Source organism: Bos taurus, chromosome 13, assembly GCF_002263795.3.
Source record: "Bos taurus isolate L1 Dominette 01449 registration number 42190680 breed Hereford chromosome 13, ARS-UCD2.0, whole genome shotgun sequence".
Classification (NCBI taxonomy): domain Eukaryota; kingdom Metazoa; phylum Chordata; class Mammalia; order Artiodactyla; family Bovidae; genus Bos; species Bos taurus.
The window spans coordinates 51,231,011-51,249,093 of NC_037340.1; the positions used below are offsets into that span (position 1 = coordinate 51,231,011).

The following is an 18,083-nucleotide window of genomic DNA, read 5'->3' on the forward strand; positions in this document are numbered from 1 at the left end:
AAGATCACTTGATGCCAGGAGCTAGGGAAGAGGGAGGGATGAACAGGTGGAGCAAAAGAATGTGTAGGTCAGTAAGACTATTTTATATGTTACTATAATGGTGGATTTCGTTTGCATGGTCTAGGACATCTTCATTTTGTTATCCATAAGGAGTATTTCTAGCATATCCAGTAAAAGCATGTATGTTTTATTTATTAAAATTTTTAAATTTTATATTGGATATAGTTGGTTAGCAGTGTCATGTTCGTTTCAGGTGTACAGCACAGTGATTGTTATACATATATATCTATGCATGTAATTGCTATGACTTTGGTTATTTTGTTTTTCTGTGACAGAGTAAATCAGCTTTCTCTCTCTCTTTTTTTTTCTTATTCAGCTTATTCTGATTATTTCCATCATAATAAGAGTATGATTGGAGTAGTAAATAGCAACCCACTCTAGTATTCTTGTCTGGAAAATTCCACAGACCGAGGAGCCTGGTGGGTTACAGTCCATGGGATTGCAGAGTTGCACACAACTGAGCACACCAAGAGTACGATGGAGGACTGATAGTGCTTTGGGGATAGTATTTACAATCAGGCACATGTTATGTTTAGCTTAAAACTAACAAGATTGGATATTAATAGATTTGTAGTAGTGATCATACTCTGTTCCTTGACAAATTGAGTCATTGTTAACTGAGTAATTCTTATTTGGGAAGCATCTCCGACTTTGCTGAATAACCGTTTGGTGAAGTAGTTATTACAGTTTCTCAGTAGCATTCCTTCTTTTTCTTCCATCTCATGCATGGATGTCTAGTTCACTCCAGTGAGTTTCCCCGGGGTCTCAGATGGTAAAGAATCCGCCTGCAATGCCAGAGACCTGGGTTCAGTCCCTGGGTTGGGAAGATCCCCTGGAGGAGGGCATGGCAACCCACTCCAGCATTCTTACCTGGGGAATCCCCATGGACAGAGGAGCCTGGTAGGCTATAGTCCATGGGGTTGCAAAGAGTCAGACACAACTGAGTGACTAAGCACAGCATAGTGGTAGATACCTGTCATTGTGTATTTTTTAAAAAAAAAAAAAAAAGGATCTGATTTCTCAACAGAAACAGTGGGGGGAAAAAAATAAAAGCATTGATATTCATTAAAAAAAAAAAAGAGGCTCACTTTCACCATTACCATTCAACATTGTACTAGAAGTTCTAGCCAGAAGATTTAGGCAAGACAAAGAAATAGAGGGTATTCAACTGGAAAGAAAGAAGTAAAACTATCTCTTTTTGAAGATGACCTGATTCTATATATAGACAATCCCATAGAATACACACACACACACACACACACACACACACACAAAATCTAGGAGTAACAGACAAGCAAACTTTGAGAATATAGAAGTAACACAAAAAAAATCAGTTATATTTCTTCTCACCAGCAAGGGACAATCTGAAAAGGAAATAGATGAAACATTTACAGTAGCATCCAAAAGAATTAAAATCCTAGGAATAAGTTTAACCAAGAAGGTGAAAGACTTACACACTGAGAACTATAAAATATTGCAGAAATAAAGAAAACCTAAATTAATGGAAAGATTTCAGGAACTGGAAGACTTAATATTATTAATATGGCAGTATTCCTCAAAGCAATCAACAGATTCAGTGCAAAGACTCAAAATTCTAATAACCTTTGATACAGAAATGGAAAAACTGATCCTCGGAGGTCTTAATGATCCGGATAACCACAATCATGTGATCACTCACCTAGAGCCAGACATCCTAGAGTGTGAAGTTAAGGGGGCCTTAGGAAATTTTACTGTGAACAAATACCAGACCACCTTACCTGCCTGCTGAGAAACATGTATGCAGATCAAGAAGCAACAGTTAGAACCAGACATGGAACAACGGACTGGTTCAAAATTGGGAAAAGAGTACATCATAGCTGTATATTGTCACCCTGCTTATTTAATTTTAACTTATATGCAGAGTACATCATGCGAAATGCTGGGCTGGATGAAGCAATGCTGGAATCAAGATTGCTAAAAGAAATATCAATAACCTCAGATATGCAGATGATACCACCCTTATAGCAAAAGGTGAAGAGGAACTAAAGAGCCTCTTGGTGAAGGTGAAAGAGGAGAGTGAAAAGGCTGGCTTAAAACTCAACATTCAAAAAACAAAGATCATGGCATCCATGATCACTTCATGGCAAACAGATGGAGAAACAGTGGAAACAGTGACAGACTTTATTTTCTCAGGCTCCAAAATCATTGCAAACTGTGACTGCAGTCATGAAATTAAAAGACATTTGTTCCTTGGAAGGAAAGCTCTGGCAAACCTAGATAGCATATTCAAAAGCAGAGACATTACTTTGCCAACAAAGGTCCATATAGTCAAAGCTATGGTTTTTCCAGAAGTCATGTATGGATATGAGAGTTGGACTATAAAGAAGGCTGAGTGCTGAAGAATTGATGCTTTTGAACTGTGGTGTTGGAGAAGACTCTTGAGAGTCCCTTGGACTGCAAGGAGATCCAACCAGTCCATCCTAAAGGAAATCAGTCCTGAATATTCATTGGAAGGACTCGTGCTGAAGCTGAAACTCCAATACTTTGGCCACCTGATGGGAAGAACTGACTCATTTGAAAAGACCCTGATGCTGGGAAGGATTGAAGGCAGGAGGAGAAGGGGACGACAGAGGATGAGATGGTTGGATGGCATCACCGACTTGATGGACATGAGTTTGAATAGCTCCAGGAGTTGGTGATGGACAGGGAAGCCCAGTGTGCTGCAGTCCATGGGGTCGCAGAGAGTCAGACACGACTGAGCTACTGAACTGAACCTTGGTGACTGCTTTTGATTGAGGTTCCCAGGGGTAATGACTGTATTACTGGTGTTATTTTACATTTAGTGTAGCATAGTACTATTATTATGCGTATTTAATGGTGATTGTTCTATTAAAAATCTACTGTGGTGTCAGACATGAGGAAGACTTATTCTGATGTCTACCCTTAATTTTTTGTAAAACAGTTTAAACTAAGGAAGAATATTACCTATTTAGGCTTTCAAAATACATTATAAAAATTTTTTAACATATTATATTCTCCTTAATTTTAGAAAATAAAGAAAAATAAGATTTTTCTTAACTCAACAGCAAGAAGACAGCTGAATTTAAAAATAAGTAAAAGGGATTTCCCTGATGATCCAGTAGTTAAGAATCCACCTTGCAATGCAAGGGACACCAGTTCAACCCCTGGTCCAAGAAGATCCCACATGCTGCAGGGCAACTAAAGCCCATGCACCACAAATATTGAGCCCAAACACCACAACTACTGAAACCTGTGTGGCCTAGAGCCCATGCTCCCCAACAAGAGAAGCCACGACAACCCAGCACAGCCTAAATAAATGAACATTTTTAAAAACATACGTGAAGGGTTTAAATAGCCATTTCTCTAAAGAAGATATATAGACGGTCAACAAACAGATGAAAAGATGTTCAACAGCATTGGTCATTACGGAAATGTAAGTTAAAATCACAACAAAATTCACAACAGGTAGATGCTATAGTCAAAAATATGGAAAATGATAAGTGTTGATAAGGATATGGAGAAATAGGAACACTCATACATTGCTGGTGGGAATGTAAAATGGTATAGTCACTGTGAAAAAGAGTTCATCAGGTCTTTGAAAGTTAAACATAGAATTCCCATAAGACCCAGAAATTTCATTCCTAGGTATATGCCCAAGACAAATGAAGAAGTATGTCCACAAGGAAGTTTGTATACTATGTTTATAGCATTATTCAAGAGAGCCAAAAGGTGTAAACAACCCAAATGCTCATCAGCAGATAAATGGGTAATCAAATTGTGGCATATACATACAGTGAAATATTATTCAGCCATAAAAAAGTAGCAGTGTACTGATACTTGCTACAACTAGAAAGAGGCTTGAAAACATTATACTAAATGAAAAGCCAGATACAGAAAGGTCATATGTTGTATGATTTATTTTATGTAATGTATCTATAATAGACAAATCCATAGAGACAGCAGGGAAGGTGGGATAGGGACCAACTACTTAATGAGTACCAGATATTTTTGATGAATAAATTTTTTTTAAGATTTATTTATGTATTTTATTTTTTGGCTGTGATGGGTCTTTGTTGCTGCACTCAGGCTTTCTCTAGTTGTGGCAAGTTGGGGCTACTCTTCACTGCAGTGTGCTAGCTTCTCATTACAGTGGCTTTTCTTGTTGTGGAGCATGGGCTCTAGACACACAAGCTTCAGTGGTTGCAGTGTGTGAGCTCAGTAGTTGCAGTTTTCTGGCTTAGTTCTTCCACAACCTGACTCTTCCTGAACCAGGGATTGAACTGGTGTCCTTGCATTGCAAAGCATATTCTTAACTACAGGACCACCAGGGAAGCCCGAAAAAGCTTTGAAATTAAAGTGAACTAGTTAAAAGACGCTTACTCCTTGGAAGGAAAGTTATGACCAACATAGATAGCATATTGAAAAGCAGAGACATTACTTTGCCAACAAAGGTCTAGTCAAGGCTATGGTTTTTCCAGTGGTCATATATGGATGTGAGAGTTGGACTGTGAAAAAAGCTGAGCGCCAAAGAATTGATACTTTTGAACTGTGGTGTTGGAGAAGACTCTTGAGAGTCCCTTGGACTGCAAGGAGATCCAACCAGTCCATTCTAAAAGAGATCAGTCCTGGGTGTTCTTTGGAAGGAATGATGCTAAAGCTGAAACTCCAGTACTTTGGCCACCTCATGAGAAGAGTTGACTCATTGGAAAAGACTCTGATGCTGGGGGGGATTGGGGGCAGGAGGAAAAGGGGATGACAGAGGATGAGATGGCTGGATGGCATCACTGACTCAATGGACGTGAGTTTGAGTGAACTCCGGGAGTTGGTGATGGATAGGGAGGCCTGGCGTGCTGCGATTCATGGGGTCGCAAAGAGTCGGACACGACTGAGCGACTGAACTGAACTTAACTGAGTGGTTTCACAATGTTGTGACTATACTAAGTACTACTGGATTATATACTTTAAGATGGTTAATTGTGTGTTATATGAATACAAATAAAAGAATGATAGTATTTTTAACTGAGTCAAGAAGAAATAGAAAGTATTAATAACTATATATCTAATAAGAAAAGCATTCCCACAAAGAAACTGCAAGCCAGGTAGCTTCACCAGTGAATTTCTCCATTTAAGGAAAAAATACTACTCTTATATGACTTTTCCAGAGAACAGAAGTGGAAGAAGTATTTCTTAACTCAAATAATGAGGCCAGATAATTTTTATTCCAAAGCCTGACAAGGACATTATAAGAATGAAAATTATAGACTAATCTCTCTCATGAACAAAATATTAGTAAATCAAATTCAGGGGTGTGCAAACTGGTGGTACATCACAACCAAATGGAGTTTTGTTCCAGAAATGAAGGTTGTTTTAACATCTGAAAATCAATCAATACAGTGTACCACATTAACAGTAAAAAGGAAAAGTATGATGGGAAAAAAAAGCACTTGACAAAAATTAATACCTATTCATGACTTTTTTTTAAATCTAAAACAAGGATACAGGGAACTTTGTTTATTTGAATAAATATATCTACAAAAAATTTAGAGAAAACATTGTATTTAATAGTAACTATTGATAAGGACGGGAGAAGGCGATGGCACCCCACTCCAGTACTCTTGCCTGGAAAATTCCATGGATGGAGGAGCCTGGTAGGCTGCAGTCCATGGGGTCACTAAGAGTCGGACACGACTAAGTGACTTCACTTTCCCTTTTCACTTTCATGCATTGGAGAAGGAAATGGCAACCCACTCCAGTGTTCTTGCCTGGAGAATCCCAGGGACGGGGGAGCCTGGTGGGCTGCCATCTATGGGGTCGCACAGAGTCGGACACGACTGAAGCGACTTAGCAGCAGCATTAATAAGGACATTCACTGTCGCCACTTTTATTTAATATTGTAGTCAAGGTCCTAGCCAGTGCAGGGGGAAAAAAGTAAAATAAAGAATAAAGAACACAATGTGTGAAGGTGCTGTTACTATATGCAGACAAAATAATTGTGTATTTTAAAATCCAAAACTTCCACAGATAAGCTGTTTAGAATTAATAAGTGAACTTTGCAAGTCACTAGATACAGGATCAATGTACAAAAATTGAATTTTTTCTATGTAGTAGCAACAAAGAATTCGAATTTAAAAAATTTAAATACCATTTACAGTAAATCAAAAATTATCAAATATCTCAGAATAAATTTAGTGAAGGATATGTACGTGTTATACATAGAAATGTGTACAGAGAAAGAAGACCTAATAAATAGAGTATGCTATATTCATAGGTTGGAAATTCAATCTTACAAAGATGTCAGTTCTTCTCCCCAGTTAATCTAAAAATTAAACACAATCTCAGTCAAAATCCCAACAGGTTTTTTTTGTGGAAATTGATGAGCTCATGAAATTTATATGAAAATGCAAAGGCCCCAAAATAACCAAAATAGTTAAGAAGAACAAAGCTTGAGGACTTACACTACCAGACTCCAAAATTTGTTACAAAGGTCCAGGACTGAAAACAGAGTGCTCTTCAAAGGAATCAAAGCTCTTTGAAAGAAGTCATTAACTCCACAACTGAGCATGGAAAGTAAAAGATGAGCTTGTAACATGTTTTGGTGCCAGTGAGCTAGAAAATGCATGGAAAAGGATGAGGATATGTTGAAAGGCCACAAGAGTCAATCTGAAGGAGGGCCTAAAAGCCTAAATCTGAGCAACAAAATAATGATCATATTAAATTATAACCTGTAGATTAACACAAATATCCATGAGTCCATGCTGATATAAACAAATGAGGGAAGAAGGGCATCTTTTCCTTACAGAATAATCCCAGTTAATGGACAAGGAATTAGGAAACCACGAAACCACCACTAGGCAAACAATACAGAATTGTTGCAAGCAGGATGTCTTGATGCTAAAATCAGTGGGCAAAATCTTGAGAAAAAATAAATTTTCATAATTTCAACATCTCTCCCCCAACTATATTGATATTTGCAACTGGTATCGATCAGTTGCAAAGGGGAAAATAGTAATTTTACAATGGGGAGACCCAGTAGACACTGCCATAGCCAAGTGATACATCGGAATCCTGAAAAACAAGGAAAAATTAAGGAACTGTCACAGATTAGTAAAAGCTAAAGAGATGTAACTAGAGGCAAGCTGGGATCCTGAATTGGATCACAAGATAAGAAAAAAATAAGAAATAAATATTAAAAATAAGAAAAAAAATATTAATGAAAAAACTGGTGAAATTCAAATAAATCTGTTTGGTTAATATTGCTACTGCTGCTGCTAAGTCGCTTCAGTCATGTCCAACTCTGTGCAATCCCATAGATGGCAGCCCACCAGGCTCCCCCGTCCCTGGGATTCTCCAGGCAAGAACACTGGAGTGGGTTGCCATTTCCTTCTGCAATGCATGCAAGTGAAAAGTGAAAGTGAAGTTGCTCAGTCATGTCCGACTGCAGCCCACCAGGCTCCTCCATCCATGGGATTTTCCAGGCAAGAGTACTGGAGTAGGGTGCCATTGCCTTCTCCTTGGTTAATACTATATGAGTATTAATGTCAAAATATCAGTGTTAATTTCCTGCTTTTGATCATTGTACTACGGTTGTGTAAGATGTGAATATTGGAAAACTAGGGAGAGAAGTATCTGTGAACTCTGATATTTTTTGCAGCTTTCCTGTAAGTCCAAGATTATTAAAAAAAAAAAACCAGCATGGTATTGACACAAGGCGCATTAGTTTCCGAGGGTTTCTGTAACAAAGAACCACAAGCTAGATGGCTTAAAACAATAGAAATGTATTAATCTCTTGCAGTTCTAAAGGCTAGGAGTTCAAAATTAAGGTGCTGGCAGGGCCATGCTACCTCTGAAGGCTATGTGGGGAGGATCTTTCCTTGCCTCTTCCTAGTTCCTGGTGGTTATCAGCAATCCTTGATGTTTTTTGACTGGTAGGTGCCTCACTTCAGTTTCTGCCTTTGTCTTCACCTGGCCTTCTTCCCTGTGTATGTCCTCTCATCTTCCTCTAAGAACAACAGTCTTATTGGATTTATGGTCCACCTTCATCGTAATATGACCTCATTTTAACTAATACATAGTCTGCAAAAATTATATTTTCAATTAAGGTTACATTCTGAAGTAGCAGTTTTATATTAATTTTGAGGGGGCTCTGTTCAATCTAGTACACAAGAACTGACAAATAAACCAATGGGAGAGAACAGAAACTCTAGAAACAGAACCACATACTGGTCTGACTTAAACAGCAGATATATCATGGCAACACGGTGGGGAAGGATCTTTTCAATAAATGAGTCAAATGAAAATCTGCATGTAGGTAAAAAGAATCTTGACCTCTACCTCATGTCATACATACAAATTTCAGATGGATCATAAACCTAAATGTGATAGGTAAAATAAATTATTTTCACAGTACACACACGAGATTATCTTCATGATCTGGAGGTTGACAAAGATTTCTTTAACTGCACACAAAAAGAACTGATGTTATTGGAAAGAGGTGATAAACTGGTGCATGTGTGCTCAGTCATTGTCCAACTCTTTGTGACCCCATGGACTGCAGCCTGCCAGGCTCCTCTGTCCATGGGATTATCCAGGCAATAATACTGGAGTGGGTTGCTATTTCCTCCTCCAGGGGATCTTCCTGACTCAGAAGTTGAACCTGAGTCTCCTCCATCAGCAGGCAGATTCTTTACCACTGAGCCACCTGGGAAACCCAACTGGGCTTATTAAATTAAAAGCTGTTGTTCATCAAAAGATAACATTAAGAGAATGAAAAAAGCCATAGAGTAGGAGAAAATAATTGCAGTACCCAACAAAGGACTTGCATCTAAAATATTTAAAGAACTTCTACAAATCAATAAGGAAAAGACAGTCAACTCATTTTCTTAAATGGACAAAATATTTGAATAGGCATTTCATAAAAGAATATATCCAGGCAGCTCTCACCTTCTGAGTTGGCCCACACTCTGTCTGTGGAGTGTTTCTCTCTAAATAAACCCACTTCTTACCGATTACTTTCTCTCACTAAATCTTTCTGCAATGAGACTTTAAAGTCTTATTGTAATGAAGCAGAGCTTCATTACATCCAGAGATCAGGTGTGATCTTGAAACCAGGAAGGGCCCTTTGGGGTGCCCAAGGATGGAGGCCTTTCTGTCTCCCATTTCTTTTTTTTTTTATTTATTTTTTGGTTGAAGGATAACTGCTTTACAGAATTTTGTTGTCTGTCAAACATCAACATGAATCAGCCATAGGTATACATATGTCCCCTCCCTGTCTCCCGTTTCTTGTAGGCAAGACTTCAGTCTCCCATTACCTTCCCTGAGTTTCAAAGGGTGGATTAAAACAGTTGCTAATCAAAGAAGGAGCAGCAGCCAAGAAACCAGTGAGGCAAGATTAAAGGGACCAGAGAAGCCCATCAAGATTAGGAGACCTGTCACCTGAGATGAGATTAAGTGAAAGTCTCTCGTGTCTGACTCTGTGACCCCATGGACTATACTGTCCATGGAATTCTTCAGGCCAGAATACTGGAATGGGTAGCCATTCCCTTCTCCAGGGGATCTTCCCAACCCAGGGATAGAACCCAGGTCTCCCACGTTGCAGGTGGATTCTTTACCAGCTGAGCCACCAGGAAAGCCCAAGAATATTAGAGTGGGTAGCCTATCCCTTCTCCAGCAGATCTTCCCAACTCAGAAATCAAACCCAGGTCTCCTGCATTGCAGGATTATTGAGATTAAAGGAGTGCAAGCCCTGCTTACACCCTAATCTTGTCAGATACCACCTTTGAGCCCTTATAAAAACCCTCATCAAGTTCCCTGGGGTTGAGACACATAGTTTTTCGAGGCAGAAACCTGTCCTGTCTCCCTTTGCCTGACAAAACTTTAATAAAGCTATCCTTTTCTGCTTCACTGCCCTGCCTCAAAAAGAAGTATCCAATCAGGCAACAGGCATATGAAAGGGTTCTAAACATCATTTGGGAAATGCAAAATTAAAACCAAAATGAGAGGGTACTTCTCTGGCAGGCCAGTGGTTAGGACTTCACTCTCTAATGCAGGGGATGTGAGTTCAGTCCCTGGTCAGGGAGCTAAGATCCCACATGCCTTGTAGCCAAAACACCAAAACATAAAACAGAAGCAGTATTCTAACAAATTCAATTAAGACTTTTTAAAAAAAAAAGTCCACATCAAAAAAAAAACTTAAGAAAAAGAAAACCAAAATGAGATACCACTGCACACTCACCAGATTGGCCAAAAAGTTTTAAACTGACCTTACCAAGCTGTGGCAAAGATGTGGAACAACTAGAACTTTCATGTATACTACCTATCCACAGGAGTAAAACTTGTACAAGCACTTTGGAGCAGCAGTTCTACTCCTAGGTATATACTCAACAGAAATGAGTCTGTGTGTCCACCAAAAGACATGCAGAAGAATTTGTATAGCAGCTTTATTTGTAATAGCCCCAAACTGAAAGTAACCTAAATATTTGCCAACAGTGAAATGGATAGTTTCATATTTATTCATAAAATGGAACACTATGTCAGTCAAAAATAACAATTACTGCAGCAACATGGATGCATTTCTCAAGTAACTGTTGACTGACAGAAGTCAACACAGAAGAGTATACACCAAATGATCCATTTATGTGAAGGTCAAAAACAATCATAGTTAATCTACAATGATAAAAATTAGGAGTTTTAGGGGTGAATGTTGATTGGGAAGAATCATTTAAGGGATGTTGGAAATGTTCTATGCACTGATCTGGGTGATAGTTAAACTAGTGTGTATAATTATTTTTTAATATGTGTATTTTTGAGGCTTTTGTTCATTGTTAGATGTATATTATACTTCAATTTTTAATTAAGAAAAATGTGATAAATATTATAAATAGGAAAAGAATTGACACTTCATTAAAATATTTTAGATTTTGTTTTAATGAGATTGCACTTGATCTTATATGTTTGGATAATGTTCTATGGTTCACTGGTCACTTTCTCATAACATAGTAGTGGGTATGTCATTTGAGTGTATTCTAGAATAAAGATTCTAGATTTTAAACCATAAATGATACAAATTAATACCAAAAACAGGAAGTTTAAAATTTTTTTCAAAGTCTTATATGGAAATCTCAATATTGCATTGCTCATTTCTGTCTTTTAGGCTAAGACATCAAGCACACAAAGAATTTTATGCCTACAAACAGGTGAGAGAGATTTACTTAAGACTGGCTTTCATCTTGTTTTTCACCAAATAATGAGGGCTCAGATTTCCACACATATTTTGAACTGAGACTGGATTTTCTTGTGTTCATTTTAGCATTTTGCTTGTCAGTTTGCAGTACAATACACTTCACTTTAAGTATTCTTAAGTATTACTTGAAGTTATAGAAAGTTCAAATGATAAAATAATACAATTTAACAGGGAACTCTGGAGAACATTTTGCTAAAGGGAAATGCTGTAGCTTAAAATCCTAAAGTTACTATTATTCTAATGGAGTTCAGAGGTCCAGTAAATGAATTTTTTACCTTCCTCCTTGTTAAAATACATACTAGTTCCTTGGAGGTAACCAGGTGTATTATACTGATCTCATCTCCTCCCTTTTTACTTTAAATATTAGTTCACATCATACCACTGAGAAGTCCAGATACTTCTGTCATTGTTGTTAATTCCTTGCCCTTAGTACTGTCCCTTTGCTGATTTGCTCTTTAAGGTAATAAATTTAGCTTTTCTTGAAGGCCTGTAAAATTTTTTTTTCTTCCATGTGTCATCCATTAATATTTTACCACTGACACCAAAATTAAGGGCCTAGGTGTTCCTTAATTTTCTTTTGAAATTATTTTTGTCATCCTTGGTAGTTTGGGAGGGGGAAAGAAGTGGGGGCACAAACTTCAGTTTTTTGGGGTCTTTAATCTTGCTGATACTGATGTTACAGAACCATGTCATCATTTTAGAATTACATATCTTTTTGTCCATCTTTTGTCTGTGTTGCTTTGAAATCTGAGCTCATTGGTGAGTTCCTTGGATGTCCACACTGATATTCATAGGTAACCCCACTCTTCTCCATGGGTCCCGTGGGATTCATTTACAGAGATAAATGTCTTAGTTTTCTAATGGAATGAATCTGTCTCAATTTTGTCTCAAATTGTTTTTTGAGAAACCTTTATACTGTTTTCCATAGTTAGTGGCTGCACCAACTTAGGTTCCCACCAACAGCACAGGAGAATTCCCTTTTTTCCCACACCCTCTCCAGCATTTGTCATTTGTAGATTCTTAATGCTGGCCTTTCTGACTGGTGTGAGGTGGCACTCACTGCGGTTTTGATTTGCATTTCTCTGATAATTAGTAATGTTGAGCATCTTTTCACATGACTGTTGGCCATCTGTATGTCTTCTTTGGAGAAATGTCTATTTAGGTCTTCTCCCCATTTTTCAATTGGGTTGTTTTTTGTTACTGAGTTGTAGGAGTTGTTTGTATATTTTGGAAATTAAGCCCTTTGCAGTCACATCATTTGTGACTGAAATGTCAATTGTGACACATATTTTCTCCAGTCTGTAGATGATCTTTTCATTTTGTTTATGGTTTCCTTTGGGCTTCCCAGGTGACTCAGTGGTAAAGAATCTACCTGCCAATGCAGGAGACAAAGGAGACATGGGTTTGATCCCTGGGTTGGGAAGATGCCCTGGAGGAGGAAATGGCAACTCACTCTAGTATTCTTAGGGGAGAATCCCATGGACAGAGGAACCTGTTGGGCTGCTGTCCATGGGGTGGCAAAGAGTTGGACACAATTGAGCACACATGCATGCAGTCTCCATAAAGTTAGGTTAGGGACAGCACCTGGATGAATTTCAAGCCCATTTATATAACTCTAGATAGAGCTAAAGTTTTCTGAGGATAGTCATGTATAATAATAAGCAAAGCTTCAAAAATTAAGGTTGACCTTACCTTTCATTCTTTTATAAATTACCAGTCAGTCCCATGAGTCAAAACTGTGTTTTACCAAATCTTGAGGCAAGCAGTCTCATTTACTTTCCCCCCATATTAGCAATTACTCCAGATTGCTGTGTATTAATGTTGTCTCCCAGAATTTAGTCTGTTCTCAAAGAGATTTTAAAATTGCTTTTAAGAATATTGCTCCATTGCTCAAGTTAAAAGAATATTGCTGAAATGTTCTGTCTCAAACTGTAAAAGAAATTCTCCCCAATACTGAATATGAGGTGATATGAGCTATATAAACAAGAATATAAAAGAAAAATATTTGTGAGTAAAATGAGACATATTTCAAATTACAGATATAAATGGGCATAAAAGCATACGTTTTTGTCTTACAGGTTATATTAAAAGAAAAAGTAAAAGAACTGAATTTGCATGAGGTAAGTTGCCTATAAGTATTTTAATCTGTTCTTGATTATTTGGGGGCTTCCCAGGTGGCTCAGTGGTAAAGAATCTGCCTGCTAATACAGGAGACATGGAAGACTCATGTTTGATCCCTAGGTCAGAAGATCACCTGGAGTAGGAAACAGCAACCGACTCCAGTATTCTTACCTGGAAAATTCCATGGACTGAGGAGCCTGGTGGGCTGCAGTCCATGGCGTTGCAAAGAGTCAGACATGACTGAGCACACACACCACCACTGAGTATATTCTAATATGCTTAAATGTCTTTATTTTCAGAAGCTGAAAAAAAAAATTAGGCTTATTTTGATCAGCTTAATAGAATATTTGAGGGTGAGGTCACATAAAAATCCATTTTGTAAAGACTTACAAGAGAGTAAAATAACTCATTTTTAATGGGATTGTTGCCAACATAAGATATCATAGCAGGAGAGATGCTGCTTACTGTCCATACTATGTGAGTAGGAGACAAATCTAAACAAGTTTTTCTACTCAAGGTGAATTTGCATTAATTTCACTCTTGAAAATGTTCCCAGAAGTTTTTTCTTACCAATGCCACAAAAAAGGCAGTGATTGCTTCATGACAGTGGGGATTTGGGGAGGTGAGATGGAAAGATGGAATGGGGCAGAACATACAAGGAGAAATAAGAACTCTTGCAGTTGTTACTTAGTGATGAAGTTGTGGGGTTGGAATATTCACTATGTTGTTATGCTATCTAAATTAAATACAAAAGTGTGCGTGTGTCCTGCTGTACACCTTAAGACAAATAATCTGTAATAATTCTTGTTTATTTTATTCCTGTGTTGCCTCTGATTATAAATGTTCAGAATTTTTATTTTTAGAGCCCTATCTCTTCCACCCTTACTGAGTTGTGTTTTTTTTTAATTTTATTTTATTTTTAAACTTTACATAATTGTATTAGTTTTGCCAAATATCAAAATGAATCCGCCACAGGCATACATGTGATCCCCATCCTGAACCCTCCTCCCTCCTCCCTCCCCACACCATCCCTCTGGGTCATCCCAGTGCACCAGCCCCAAGCATCCAGTATCGCGCATCGAACCTGGACTGGCAACTCGTTTCTTACATGATATTCTACATGTTTCAATGTCACTCTCCCAAATCTTCCCACCCTCTCCCTCTCCCACAGAGTCCATAAGACTGTTCTATACATCAGTGTCTCTTTTGCTGTCTCGTACACCAGGTTATTGTTACCATCTTTCTACTGAGTTTTTTAATTGGTATTTAAAGTAAGGACTTGAAAAGCTTCACATTATAATACCTATGTTTTATATAACCTAACTATGGTGAAGCTACATTGCCAATCCCTTCAAAGAGAGTTAATTTGTAAAAGTATTTGAATAATAATAAAAATAATGATTTGTGTTATTGTTGAACACTTTGAAGTCTCTGCTGGTTTTGGGGGCTTCCCTGTTGGCTCAGATGGTAAAAAGGAATCTGCCTGCAATGCAAGAGACCTGGGTTCAATTCCTGGGCCAGAAAGATTATCTGGAAAAGGGAATGGCAACCCATTCCAGTATTCTTGCCTGGAGAATTCCATGGACAGAGGAGCCTGGCAGGCTACAGTCCATGGGGTCGCAAAGAGTTGGACACAACTGAGCAACACACACACACACACTGCTTCTTTGCTCTTTCTGCATATATTTTATCAAAGAGTTGATATGGTTACACCATCCTCATTGCACAGTGGTGAGTATCCCCGCCTGTCATGCGGGAGACCAGGGTTCCCCATCCAGGAGGCAACACGCCCTTTGGGCTTCCCTGGTAGCTCAGCTGATATAGAATTTGTACAGCATTTCAGACCTAATCATGGATTAAACTCAAGCATCAGTTACTATTTGACTTTAAAATTTTTCCCAAAACAGTAATAGAAAGTGATCCTCTTCTGTTTGGGGTCATTTTGATGACCATAATTGAAAAGATCAAATTCTAACACACATTAACAATATTGAATAACCATGTTTGTCAGGAATAGAAGTCTTCCTTATTGGTTTGACCCATTAGTTTAGCATCTTTATCCTGAAAAAGTACATTGTGGTGTATCATTTTGTGTCAGAATTGTTATCCCAGCTGCACCTATCAATTCCAGTTTCACTGTAACTAAGAAAACCTAACCTGGCTGTACAACTGTTTTCAGAGGCCGATCATATATTTTTCACAGTTCATTTGGTTCTTTTTGGATGCATTTCTTTGTGTGGAAACTATTTTCTGTCAGACTTCTTTGTGTTGTTTGAATCTGTGGATACAGAGGAACTAAACATACAAAGGAACCATGGATACAGAGGGCTGACTAGAAATTATACATGGATTTTTCAACTGCATGGAGGGTCAGCACCCATAGCCCCCTGCGTTATGTTCCAGGGTCAACTGTAATTTTAAAAGTTACTGAATAGATAAAACATGTCAGACATTGTAATAAACCATGGAGACACAAAGAAACATAACTAATCTCTGCTTTTAAGACATTAACCATCTATTACAGAAGACTATAAATGAGAATCACACAAGAGTGTACAGAAGGGTGCCTTGTGTTATCTGAAGTAACAGTGAGAAGCTCCTCAGGGCTCCACTATTGCACAATTGCTTCTTCTTGGCTTTTGCTCCCCTAATGGAACGTTCCTGGGACCTTGCAGACTCAGCTGCCCAAACACCACCCACCCTTCCAACTTCTTAGACCACTCTACAGCTACAATTATTTATATCACTTTTTGTTTACATTGTTCTACCAGTCTAGGAGTCGAGCAACACTCAACATGTGAAACTAAGGAGATGATGTGTACATATTAAAATCATAAGAATATATTGCCCTTCTGTAAACAAAAAATACCTTCTTTTAAAACCCATAGTCTTCCTTGTTTACCTTTTCTTCCTCCATCTTTTAATAGAGACATAGATCCAGAGAAACAGATTTCTGAGAGAAAACAATAGGACAGTCATGTAAGTGGGATAATAAATTGCATCTAATGGAATCTTGGTATCAAGAGAAACAGAAAGGTGCCCTGGAAGCTGTGACACACTGGGGCAGGCATCAGATCAGATCAGATCAGATCAGTCGCTCAGTCGTGTCCGACTCTTTGCCACCCCATGAATCGCAGCACTCCAGGCCTCCCTGTCCATCACCAACTCCCGGAGTTCACTCAGACTCACGTCCATCGAGTCAGTGATGCCATCCAGCCATCTCATCCTCTGTCGTCCCCTTCTCCTCCTGCCCCCAATCCCCCCCAGCATCAGAGTCTTTTCCAATGAGTCAACTCTTTGCATGAAGTGGCCAAAGTACTGGAGTTTCAGCTTTAGCATCATTCCTTCCAAAGAAATCCCAGGGCTGATCTCCTTCAGAATGGACTGGTTGGATCTCCTTGCAGTCCAAGGGACTCTCAAGAGTCTTCTCCAACACCACAGTTCAAAAGCATCAATTCTTCGGCGCTCAGCCTTCTTCACAGTCCAACTCTCACATCCATACATGACTACAGGAAAAACCATAGCCTTGACTAGACGAACCTTGGGCAGGCAAGGTCTTGTGTTAAAGAAATCGTCAGCACTCAGCTCCAGGGGAATAGAGGCCAGCTATCGCCAGATCTGAGTTTTGTTTTGTTTTAAGAAAAGCCCGAGAGCCTTGTCATTTGCATTTAGTCTTTGATTTGTTCACCACAGTATCCCCAGCTCTGGTTATGGTGAGTGGTTGCTTTCTCCATTAAATCTTTTTTGCACCTTTATCAAAAATCAAAGGGCCATATTTTTATGAGTCTATTTCTGGATTCTGTTCTATTTATTTTTGTGCCTGTTTCCTTCACCAGTACCACAGTTTTGATTATTGTACCTTTATAGCAAGTCTTAAAATCAGGTGTATGATTCCTCCAACTTTAGTTTTTTTTCCAAAACTGTTTTAGCTGGTCTAGTTCCTTTGCTCTTTCATGTAAACTGTAGTAGCAACTTGTCTATAACTACACACACAGAGAGACACAAACATCCTGCTTTTTTATTATTATTTGCATTAAATATGTAAATCAGTTAGGGGGAAATTGGCATCTTTACCATGTTGAGTCATCTAATCTGTAAACACATTATGTCTATTTATATTTGAAGTAGTGTTTTTATAAACAGCATATAGTTATGTTTTTTAGTCCACCCTGCCAATCTGTCTTGTAATTGATGTGCTTAGACTATTTATGTTTAATGCAATTATTGCTATGTTTGGACTTAGGTCAACTCTTATTTATCATCTGCTTTTCCCTCTCTTATTTATTCCTTTGTTTCCCTTTCCTACCTTCTTTTGGGTCATTTAAACATTCATAAAATAATATTATGATTTTATCTTTTTGTATAATTTTTTAGTGGTTGCTTAGGGATTACAAAATAAATGCCTAGAATCAATTTTTTAGCACTTCAGTTGGAATGTAGAAACCTTCCCACCATATAGATCCCTTTACTTTCACCCCTATATATATAGTAAGTATATAGCATCTATATACATTGAAAATTCCATCAGACAGTGTTGTATTTTTTACTTTCAACCATTAGATATATTTTAAAGAATTCTGGAGGGGAAAAATAGTTTGTTGTTCCAAGTCTCCTTCTTATGTAATTTTCCTTCTATCTGATGAATCTCGTTTAGCAATTCTTT

The 18,083-nt window shown here is 38.1% G+C and overlaps 1 protein-coding gene across 2 annotated transcripts in view; it reads left to right on the forward strand.

Moving 5' to 3' along the window:
- Positions 1–18,083, forward strand: part of RNF24 (ring finger protein 24) — a 111,647-nt gene that overhangs the window by 69,981 nt on the left and 23,583 nt on the right. For both annotated transcript variants that reach the window (XM_005214886.5, NM_001077052.2), the window contains 2 exon segments: positions 11,210–11,252; positions 13,378–13,419. In XM_005214886.5, coding sequence (XP_005214943.1) covers positions 11,210–11,252; positions 13,378–13,419 — 85 coding nt within the window.